Genomic DNA, 11,839 nt, shown 5'->3' on the forward strand with positions numbered 1-11,839 from the left:
TACAATCTCATCTCCATACAACTGGCCAATCACTCTTTACAGTCACTTTGTTTGTTTACTACTATAAATTGATGCATGCTCAGTAATCCTGCTTTCTTGACACTCTTCGGTGTACCCTTTTAAATAGTCTTAATAATTTTTTTCTAGGACTGAAAAGTGTCAGTTACATGATTTACATTTTAAAATAATCTTTACTTATCGTATACTTGGTCTTGGGGCAGCCCTTCACTTCACCACTGAATGTAACACCACTGTAATAATAATTATTGTCATAGTCCATGTGTGCAAATTCAGCAGTGGCTTTAGCACGGAGAGAAAGACAAAGTACATACTATGGAGAGAGTAGAGATGATTTATTGCAGTGACATATAAAGACATGGAAAGTGAAAAGCAGTGAAAACTAAAAACCAGAATAACTAAAGGTGTTTCAGGGTCACCTAATCCAGACCTAAATACAACTCAGCTCCTCTGGCCACTGCAGGTCTATGAGTTTCCACTGACCCATGTTAAGGATTTGAGAGGAGGATTAGGCACTACCTGCACAGATTGTCTCAGCAGCATTGAACTTTATCGCAGCAAGAACAAGCTGAAAACTTCCCTTCACCTTGTGTTTTGGAAGAATTCACGGTCACCCTGCCAAGCAAGTGATGCTATACAGGGACTCCAGCAACAACAAAGTCTCTGCAGCAGGCATTGAGGTCAGAACCAGCTAAAAGTGGAAGACATGGGGCAGTCAACCAGGTTGAATTGTGGTTGCAGCACAAGCAAGTTTATGGGAAAAGTGGCATCAGGATGAGCAGGGTTTGGAAGCTTTCCAAGGTCTGGAAGCCTGGAAGATGAATTGGACACAAGCCAGGGGCCTCATCATCACAGGCTGGCTGAGGGTGTCTGATGTCTTGATGACTCTGTCCAAGTTACATCAGAAGATATATGTTATGTAACCAGAAATAGTCTGGTTGAAAACTGAAAGTTTTATCCTTTTGATAACAATGGAGAGTGTGTCATTTCTGGATTTAACCTTAACCTAACCGAGTAAACAGAAATAGAGGGAAATATGATCTCTCTTTTCTAGTCCATGTTAGTACACTTGCTACAGCAAGAAAAAGAAACTGATTGAAAATCCAAGGCTTTTCAGGGAGTTTCTAGAATATTCAAATAATACAGAATTATGACAGTGTGGTCTAGAAGTGATTCATGGATGAACTAGGTTGAACTAGTATCATTCTGAGATTGAATGTTTCTAATTTTATTGATATGGCAGAGATGAAAGAAAACAGTTAGTTAGAAAGCAAAACTTTAAAGGATGTCCTGGGCAAAAATGACTCCAGGTTTTCTCACAGTGTAACTTTGAAGCCAAGGCAATCTCATCCACAAGAAGTACTGTATATGGCTAAATTCTCATTTTCAATATTTGGCTAAATCATTTTTCCAATCATATAATTAACCTTAACCCAGCAAGAAAAGTCATTATCACATAAAAATATGCATACACATACACACACAGCAACAGATGTCACTTTACTAAAATTCTCATCAAAATAAATACACATTTTAAATGAATTCAAAGAAAATGAAAGTACAATATAGAGGAGTACCAGTCAAAATTCCAATGACCAAAATAATCATTGAGGTCAGACTGGGTTCGACCCAATGTGTACATATCAGCTTTCGGTACAACATGTTAAAAAAAAACAACAACTTACAGTTTAAAAAATATATATATTTTAAAATAATATATCATATTAATCTAGTTGGTACATTTTAACTTTAACTGTAAAAAGCAATTAATAAATATAACAAACTTGCAACCAGTTTGAACTTTAGAAGCTTAAACAGACTTGTTTTGTAATAATGCTTTAAAAGTTAGTATTTTCTACAGTGGGTCATTTTAAATTTGATGATGCATAATAGATAACTAAACATAACTACATTATCAGTGTGGATCAGACTCCACGTTTACATCTTTGGATTACTTTGTAACATGCCAGTATGAACTCTCACCAGCCTACATTGCATCAATGACTGTTCTGTCTTCTTTGGTTTGAATACATGGAAACTACAGGTGTGAAAACAGACGGTGCATAATGATTTCAAAATGTTTAACTTTGTTTTTAAACTAGCAATTTATTTATTGAGAGGGTTTTTCTTCTACCCATCATCATCTTCAGAACTGTTCCACATTATAAACATAACCCCTAAAAACAGAGTGACTGCTGAGACATAAAAAATCAAGAAAGCCCTGTTAATGATTTTAACCACTCTGGTCCAATAGCCTGACTTCATTTCTTCCTTCCTGTTACTGCTGAGTCGATTCATTGGTTTCTCAGTTGCCCCTGGTTCATCTGAAACTTTTTCCACAGCAAAGGACACGTCCGTCAGTTTACTTCTGCTCCCCTGAAAGCGGTTTTGGAGAAAGATAATTAACATTAGCAGTGCATATTTGCAGATGTTTTTTTCCCACTCCATTTGGAACAAAAGAGATCATTCCAGATATACAAAAATGTTAAGAATAATCTCTTCCATGCAAACACAATGTCTGTTAAGATTTTTTTACACTTAAAAAAATAATAATTTAAAAATCCTTTAAAAGTGTAATATAATCCTCACCTCTTTGATCACCGATTGCATTTCTTCAGCAGGTGCATCACAGACAGATGCACAGTGACTATCTGGAAAAAACATATTAGGCATAAAGATAAAGGCAACACAATTTAAATTTATATAAATAATTAGTTGTACAATGAACCATTATTAATGTGTCTTTGAGTATATAAACCATAACTATACATCCAAAATATACCTGAAATTTCAAGGTTTCTGTGTGGATTGGATTTGTCACCACAGTTCACATCTGTGCTTTGGTCTCTACTAGTCTCGTTATCTTGAGCTGCAGAGTCTTTCTCAATCAGATGCATCACCAAAATTGTCTCCAGGAGGCTGAGCAGCATCAGAGCAAATATCCCAATGCAGTAGACAGCTGAGGAGAGCAGGCTGTGTCATTAATGTGGATATACAGTCATTGTAAAAAGAAAGTACATGGTTTCTTCTAAGGTTTTACATACAGAGGGTAATAAAATGTAATGTGGTTCTTACCAGGTGCTAAAATTAGGTAAATGGTTCAGATGAACAATAATGCATGACATGTTGCACTACGTTGCAAAGTAAGGTAAATACCCTACAATATTACAGAGGACACCCGAACAATCAGATAACCCCGTATGAGCAAGCACTTGGTGACAGTGGGAAGGAAAAATGTATTTTGTAACAGGAGGAAACCAGGGAGGGGCAGTCATCTGCCACGACTGATTGAGGGTAAATACAGACAAGAAGCAATTGCTGCTGCCCATCAGTCTGGGAAAAAACTTTTTAAAGTCCAACTTTCTAAAGTAAGAAATGTTAGTTACAATTGGAAACATTTAAGATAATTGCCAGTGTTGCCAGGAGTGGATGTCCCAATTCATCTCGAGGTCAGACAATGTAGCGCTCAGAGAAACTGCCAAAACACCCAAGAATTACATCTCAGACTCAGTCACAGGCCTCAGTTAGCATGAGTTCATGGGAGTACAGTCAGAAAAAGACCAAACAAGCTTAGAATGGTTGCCAAGCGAAAGCCTGTTGCATCTAAAGAAACCGCAAGACTTCTGGAACACCGTCCTTGGGCCAGTATAATCATAGTGGAGATACTAAACATAATGCACAGCACTACATTTGGAAAATGAACAAACAGAGCATGTTAGTGTCAACTGTCAAACACAGTTGAGGAATGATGATTCAGGCTTGTTTTGCAGCCACAGGACCAAGGCACCTTGTAGTCCTTGAGTCCACCATGAATTCCTCTGTATACCAAAGTATTATAGAGTCAAATATGAGATTATCTGTTTGACAGTTTGATCTTGTCTGAAACTGAATGATAACAGGACAATGATCCCAAGCATTTCTACAACAGAATGGGTGAAAAAGAATCAGTGCTACAATGTTCCAGTCAAAAACCTCAACCTGATTGAAATGCTGTGGCAAGACCTTAGGAGAACTATGCATAAATTAATGAACTAAAGCAATGATGTAAGTAAATCAGCCAGAATTCCACCAAAATGATGTGAGAGACTGATAAAGTCAGAGAGAAAACGATTACTTTAAGTTCTGGCTGCTAAAGGGGGGACTACAAGCTACTGGCTTAGTTTCCTAGTTGAGCAGATAAATAATGACAGTGAAATATGTCATGTGTTGCTGTTCATCTGGGGTTCTATTAACTTAATTTTACTAACTGGTCAGGACCAGATGATCTTCTGATATGTAAATCCTTATAATTAACTGTGGCATGAATATACAACTGCTGTAACTATGTGCAGTTAAATACATTTCTTTACCTATAAGTGGAACCTTGTTTGAAGAACAGGGCAGAATGTCATTGAGGATAAGCTGCATCACTGTAACAGCCAGCAGGACGGTGACTTTGAAGCTGAGCTTCTCACCCCCAGTATCTGAGATGAGGAATGATGCCAAGTCCAGACACAAGAAGAAGAGGACTGGCAGAATGAAATTCACAATGTACAGGATAGACCTCCTCTTCATGGTAATCTGTGAAATTATGTTCAATTGGTTAATCAGATATATTGGTTATCCTCTTATATTTTTGACTGTAACATGTTTACCCTGTATAAACTAGCTCTTTGTGGATTAAGGTTTTACCATGACCAGACTAAGAGTAGTGAATGTTAAGATTACCAGAAGGGGAAATTTAACAAAATTGTGCATATTAAACGATATACTATAGTGTCTAAATGTTTAAAATAACTACCTAGAAGCAGGTTTTTTTTCCCAATCTGAACCGAATTATTCAATTACATCAAAAAAGCAGTTTTTCCATATTTATCTAGGGATAATTAATCAGTTATTCATGACAAAGAAACACCTCCATTTGTACTGGATAGTCTATATTTTGTGGACTTGAAAACTACATTCAACCACATCTTAAAGTTTCTTGTGGGGAAGCTGTTGATTTACTTGTTGGTCTTTGTTCTTATCTTCGTTTACGTTAACTAGCTCTGGTGACTGATATAAGAAGATTTTGGGTACGTGTGGGGAAATGAGCTTCATATGAAGGGTTACTAGGCTCAGCCTTACAGACAGACTAACAGACTGACTAACAACTTGCTCCTCAATGGAGCAAGTTGGGGTGATTTGGGAATCCGAACAGGGTGTTTGATTGATGCCTCCTAGGTGAGGTTTGTTGGGTAGAGCCTACTTGGAGGGGTCCAGGCGGAGCCTCATGACATGCTGAAGAGATCTCTCAGCTGTCCTGGGAACATCCTTTAGTGTTTCGCTGATTTCTAGTCTTTAGCTTTTGTTTCTGTGCCTTCCTTGTGTCCTCTGCGTTACTTCTAGTCATCCTTGTTTCTATGTTCGTGTATTTCCTCTTTCCTATTTCCTCATTACCCTCTGTGTGTATACATGGTCTATGTTGTCTTTTGTTCCTCCTCCTCTGTGTATCTCCCTCTGCATTTTGTCTGCTATTCTTCCCTCCGTGTTTCCACGTTTCAGGTTTTTCTAGTTCTATATTTCAGGTTTTGTGTTTGAAGTTTCATATTTAGCTTTTCCAGTTTAGGTTTTTCTTAGTTTATCTCAGCTCCCCGTGGCCTTTTGTTTTGCAGTGTTTTGTGCAGCCGACAATAAAGACTTGCTTTAAAAAAAAAAATCCACCTCCATCTCTGCTTGTCTGCGCTTTGGTCCACACCTCATTCTCTCCACATGATCTGCCCTCACAAATCGTGATAGATATAAGGTGATTATAATTGTATATTGAGGCATACAAAAATAAGGTCAGCAAGTAGGGTTAAGATGTGAACCTGTGGTTTTTGCTACAAGACAAATCTATCAAGAAAATATAGAAGAATGTGTAAATAAACAGAAAAGGATGGTGTAAAATTCTTAAACAGATGAAGAAGAGCCTACATACCAAATGCACTGGTTTTTAGTTGGAACTATGAGATGTATTTGAGCTAATTCTTCTGTGTAAAACAGACCCAGTTGAAGGCCTGTAACATAGGCAAACGGGACAGTTTCCATTGATGTGTCTCTGCTTGAAAAAATACTTACAGTATAAACAACAGAAGTTTGGTTGAAGTTCAAGCGGTTGGTTTTGTTGGTGACTATCATGTTGATGAACAGCCACTCGTACTGTGTGTGCATCACTTCCCGAGACAACCGTGTGATCAAAGTGTTGTTTTCCTGGTAGTGTAACTGTATATCTTCATCTGAAATGAATATAAAAATAACTGTGACCAACTCAAACATGAAGAAATATGTTGTATATAATGTATATTGTACCTATATGATATCTGATGGTGTGAGTTCACCTAAACAAAAAATGTTATGGACTCACCAGTGTGCAGGATAGACTTGAACGAAAGGTTGCAGCTCTGAATATCGAAGGGAAATTTGTAAACATGCATTTTGCAGGTGCTTAGCACAACCTGGTCATTTCTGAATTCAACCCAGCCAGCTGAGCTAATGCTGAGATAGGGACTCGGAGTAGCTTTGTCCTTCTCTGTCCTGTAAGAAAGCAAATATGGGACAAGTGAGATCACTTGTAGTTTACCATTTTACAGACCATGAAAAACAAGTAACATTGTGGTGTGAGATGCAGTTTACAATGTAAAGCTCCAGGAGGCAAATCTAAAGATGTAATAAAAAAACCCAACAAACACAAACTAGATCAATAGAACAATACACAATTTTTTTTCTGGTTGCCAGGGTGTCACTGACTGGTACTTAGATCTGGATAAGGAGTTGTGAGTTAATCACTTTAAACTATAGGCTAAATGAATTGCCGAAAGAGGTGTCAGGGTAACATATACCATTTTGAAAAGTTGTTATTTTTGTCAGTTTGCACGTACATCATGCAAGTAGGCCAAAGAACAGGCTTAAGCATATCTACATAAGACACAAGCTATTAGTTTGGACCAAATAAATATTTCAAATAATAGTTTTTATACAATCTGGTATTGTCCATATTCTAGATTCAGTATGCACCTTAATGAATAAATGGATAGGCTTTTTTGAGTTTGGAGCAGTAGTGTATTATTTTATGTTTTATACAAGTGAATCAATAATGTTTTAGCTTTGTTGACATTTTTAAAAATAAATGAATGTTCTCTCATTACTGCATGTGGATCTGTCAGTGTGAGTGCATGTGCAAATATATTACACTTACATCTCTTCAATTGTTATGTCTGGTATCCACAAATATCCGGTAGGGACAGTTATGTATTTCAGTCCACAGAACTGATATGGGTCCCACCAAATGTACTCATTTTTCCATTTCTACCCATGAAGATGTACCAGATATATAAGAGGAGAAATACAGAAAGAGGGCAAATAGACACGTTTTCAAATAAATAATTTGAATTTCCACATTTCAGTAAAATATTGTGTATTTTAAAAGAAGAGAATACTGACCAAAGAAACCCAAATGTAAGAAATTAAAGTCTGGTCAATTTCCCTCTGTCAGCAAAGAAGTCACAAGTCAAGCTTAATAAAATACAATATACATACAAATATAAGTTATTGCTTATGAAAATACTTTTCTTTTAATTGTACCGCAGTGGTCCCAAATACAATACAACATGTATGCAAAGCTTTCCGGCTGCCCATTTAACTGTTAAATGGCTGCATGGAAAATACACACACGACATTTATTTTTAATAAATGTCATTTGTCAAATTAATACGTTAATTAAAGAAAAAAAAAATCATTAAAAAAAACTCTAAAGAAGTACAACTTACCATATCTAAGATGGCATAGATTTTCATTTCAAGCACTACTGTCAAAGGGTGAGTGTGGTGTCTAACTGGCCGGCTCATGGTGTACTTATTATTGTCTTTAGTCAAGTTCAGGTGGTTTGCAACAGCCAGGAAAATGCAAAGTTCATCAATTTCTACTTTTTTATCTGAAATGAGATTAGATTTTGTATTAGTGAGGCAATGAGAGGAATGCATAAAAAAAAAAGGAAACTTGAACACACTCAATTATGCTTTTCAATAAGAACTGCAGTGTCCTGGTGATTATCCAGGCTTTAAAATTGATATATGTTCTCTTCAGATCTGCTGAACATACGTCGTATTAAACATGACAAACACAGTAATCTCTGTGGGTAGATATTGACTGCTTCAGAAACCTTTTATCAATCTATTAAAAGCACTGACTCACAAATGAAAGCCGATATCCTGATTCTTGTGGCCACTAAAAGGCTTGGGTTGCAGGATGTGTCTCATCAGTTCTCTAATTCCATTATTTGAAATATAAAGATCTATACAGACATTCAGAAAGGGTTCATTAATAATCTATTTCTTATTAATGTTAAAATTAATATCAGGAACTCCATACTATACACAACAAAACCCTGGCATAATAATTAAATTGCGTTAAATTGCGCTGAACAAAAGTCTTGTTTCATGGCCTCACCATATTCCCCCCACAGCTACTGTCAGAGCTGCCCCCCGTCCGCCTGCTATTAGTACCATCTTACAGCTGCAGCTTCTTACAGCTGCTTCAGCAATGGAATTGTGAACATTGGACAATCACAGACGATGTCTCTGTTGGATTGGGATCAAAGTGTTGTGAGTCTTGGAGTCTTGTGACCCTCATAATAAGTTTGGAGTCTCCTGCATCCTTCCCCACCTGATCCAACTGAACACCAGGTGGTGACTGTTTGACAGCTCAGCTTGTCTCTCTAACCAAGTCCAAGAAATGTGGTTGCTGGACTGATGACATTATTACTAAATCAATCAGCAACCTGTGAACTTAGGAACACCCTTATGCTCAAACATGTTTAGTCCATAGACTAAGTTGATCTGATAGGTTAGTCCTAATAGGGTAACCTCATATTCATAGATGGACTAACTATGGTTTAGTTAGTCCATAAGGTAAATATGGACTAGTCCAGTGTTTCCTACACTTTTGGAGCCATGGCACATATTTCACATTAGAAAAATCACACGGCACCCCACCAAACAAAAATGTTACAAAAAGCATATTGATAATTTTTCCACGTGCACCAGGTATAGTGGAATTGTCTTGGCTTGTCCCCAGTATATCTTTTTTGCTTTCTTCAAACCACTACCCATGCTAGGACCTTCATCTGGGTCGGAATTATCTCCAGGACCCAGGTCAGACTGACTACTTTTTCTTTTCAAATATTTATCTATTGATATTACGCGCTGTCATCTCACTCACAGGATGACTATTATGTAATTTCTACCTTGTCTTTTTCCGTTTTACTGTAAGTTGGCAACCCATTTAATTGGAGCAAGACGTTATACTGCCCTCTAGAGGAAGATAATATAATTGTTCTGCCCGTTACTCATGCCGGTCGCTTAGAGTACCAATCAGGCGAAACCAGATAATCTTCCACAGCAAACCTGATCATTTCTCTTGGCACACCTCTGTACCGCGGCACAGTGGTTGGGAAACATTGGACTAGTCTATGGACCAACTATGGTTAGTCCATAGAGTAAGTTAGTCTTCTTGGTTAGTCCTCTGACTAACTTTGGTTATTCCATAACCCCTGGGGAAAACCCCAACATACTGGCAGCAAACAAACATACCTCTCACCAAGGGCGACTCCACATTGGAAACATAAACTAGACAGCTCCAGATTGCTCCCAGAGCCGAAGTTGTGTACTGAGGTGAGCCTGACTATATCTAGTCACCGTCTCTCAACCTTTTCGTTAGGTCAGGCTCCTTTCTCACAAGAGTGCTGATGTTTCATGTTCCAGGAACTAACAACAAACAAGTGCCCTGCACTGCCACTGAACACTTATTGCACCTGACCTATATGGTGCCTCCTGCGGGTGATCAGCCTACAAGAGAAAAATATAAATGCACACATCTATAACTTCTGTGATCTCAAAGTTAGTTTTACTTACCTCTGGTCATGGTCTCATTGGGCATCAGTTGAGCATCATCTTGTAGCTCTAAAGTGGAGGTATTTCCACCTGAAAGAAAATAGTACCCCTGTTTTTTTTTTCAACAACTACTGTGTTGCAGTATATATTATGTCATCTTTTAACACTATTTATTTTAAATTTCCACAGATAATCTTCACAAGAGGTATGGGCTATTAAATGTTTAAAAAAAAAATCACCTCAAGATTTACCCTCTTATTGTTCCCGCAGTGTTTTTTGCATGCCTGAGCTGGATCCAGACTGGAATAGCAACATGAGCCTGCCCTCCAGTGGGCATACCAGTTACACGATGAATGGTAGAAATTTGGTGTTATGTGGATCTATTTATATTCAGCAGTGGTGAGCTGACTTTTGTTTATTTATTTATTTATTTAAAAGTTAGTTAATCTGACCTCTGCTCATAGCTTGGTTCTGAAACAACTCAGCCGTAGAAGAGCTAGACTCTATTCCACTCAGCATTTCCTCTCTCCTATTATCTCCTATTTCTATTATAAAGCTTCTGTACTAATCACTGTTTGACCATAAGGCTGTTGCTAAAGCTCACTTGGCACCCAAAACCGTCAGACAAAGACTGAAGTTTAGTTTTACATTGCACCATCGGATGTGCAGCTGGATGTACTGGAGACTCAAGTAAAGAGAACAGTTCAGCTGTCAGCTAACTGGTGGTAAGTAAAAAATGCTGGATAGGCCCGACATGCCTAAATGTGCAAAGGATATACACAAAAGGGCTCACAAAAAAACAAGAAGGTACAAATGGGGGAAAACATGCAAGAATGTAACAAAATACATACTTTTGGCTAGGTTTCAAACAATATGAGACCTGGCAACATCGATAAATCCTTGCTTGGCTTCCCTGAGTCTCACTTCTGGTTTCCAATTACTGCAAAGATTAACTCTAAATGTTCCTCTGTACCAACCCAAGTGTTCTGTCCAGCCTGCACCGTCCCAGCTCATCTCCAGTCACAGATTCTCCTGTTTTCTTTTTGTGATAATAAAGACTGAAATAACATGTTTTGTGATCTCCTTCTCAGTTTCTGGGTTCTTCAACCATGGCCAGGTTGTTTTTAATTAGTTTTAATTTTTTCCACAATGTTTTTTGTGTTTTATAATTGTTTGAGAAAAGTAGGAAGATTATTTGGACAGTAGGTTTTATATATGAGTTTCATATCAAGCAGATTAAGCAGGAGAGCTTCTATTCAAACTAAATAAATGTTTCTATGGAGAAAAAAAGAAAAGAATAAAACTTTCTTGGTAAAGCTGAGTATCTAAATGTTACCACCTCATCATTATGTTGTCCCGATCCTCCTAATAACCAATTAAAATTGTGTTAAAGAATGAAGCTCACAACACAACAGATTTAGTAAATTGAAGCATTTAATTAACGGTTGTCAGCTGGTAGCTACTAGATGCTAACATAAGCCATTGTCTTACACTGAAAAAGATTTTACTGGTCAAAGCAAAAACAGTGTTTCTTAATTGAATTAAATGATAAGCTGCATGCATTGTACAGAAATAGTGAAACTTACCTTTGAGGATGAGGAGAAAGAAGAGAGATACAATCATCATAGCTGTGAGAGATCAATGAGCCCTGTCATGCTCTATGTGCTGTCTGGAGAGGCTTCCTGTTCTGCTAATGTCACTGCCACATACTGGAAAGGGGGGAGGGCAAATGTAATCACCAACTGTGTGCCTACCACATCCATCCTTAGAGAGTAATCACCATCAACAGTCAAAACAGCAGCAACTGCCAACTTTTGCTGTTACAAAGTCAGTGAACAGTACTGCCTGTAGCAAACACTGAAACTTTTTTTTTTACATTTTAAAGATAAAAAATTAAAAAAAAGTGTAACTGAGACCCAGCAGAGCCGTTGTTG

At 37.6% G+C, this 11,839-nt stretch overlaps 1 protein-coding gene across 2 annotated transcripts; it reads right to left on the bottom strand.

Moving 5' to 3' along the window:
• Nucleotides 1-1,500: 1,500 nt before the first annotated feature.
• LOC113028423 (5-hydroxytryptamine receptor 3A-like) lies at nucleotides 1,501-11,647 on the bottom strand. 2 transcript variants are annotated; one of them, XM_080305397.1, is made up of 12 exons: nucleotides 11,492-11,562; nucleotides 9,927-9,995; nucleotides 9,606-9,860; nucleotides 7,785-7,948; nucleotides 7,459-7,503; nucleotides 7,214-7,323; nucleotides 6,383-6,552; nucleotides 6,097-6,254; nucleotides 4,368-4,578; nucleotides 2,801-2,977; nucleotides 2,608-2,669; nucleotides 1,501-2,394 (listed from the first exon to the last, which is right to left on the bottom strand). In XM_080305397.1, the coding sequence occupies exons 4-12, from the start codon at nucleotides 7,860-7,862 to the stop codon at nucleotides 2,149-2,151; spliced, it is 1,257 nt and encodes a 418-aa protein (XP_080161523.1). In that variant the 5' UTR covers nucleotides 7,863-7,948; nucleotides 9,606-9,860; nucleotides 9,927-9,995; nucleotides 11,492-11,562; the 3' UTR covers nucleotides 1,501-2,148. The 2 variants fall into 2 exon arrangements, with proteins under 2 accessions (XP_080161523.1, XP_026034460.1); XM_026178675.2 differs by lacking the exon at nucleotides 9,606-9,860 and having other exon boundaries at nucleotides 11,492-11,647.
• Between the last annotated feature and the right edge of the window lie 192 nt (nucleotides 11,648-11,839).

The sequence above is a fragment of the Astatotilapia calliptera genome, chromosome 8 (assembly GCF_964374335.1).
Source record: "Astatotilapia calliptera chromosome 8, fAstCal68.1, whole genome shotgun sequence".
In the NCBI taxonomy this organism is placed as follows: Eukaryota; Metazoa; Chordata; class Actinopteri; order Cichliformes; family Cichlidae; genus Astatotilapia; species Astatotilapia calliptera.

Bases quoted from the DNA above. Each gene is read 5' to 3' on its own strand.
- LOC113028423 (XM_026178675.2), bottom strand. From the start codon at position 11,531: ATGATGATTGTATCTCTCTTCTTTCTCCTCATCCTCAAAG. The intron at 7,949-9,926 runs GTAAGTAAAACT...ATCTCATTTCAG, and splicing joins CAATGAGACCATGACCAGAG to ATAAAAAAGTAGAAATTGAT. The intron at 2,395-2,607 runs GTGAGGATTATA...AACCGCTTTCAG, and splicing joins TGCAATCGGTGATCAAAGAG to GGGAGCAGAAGTAAACTGAC.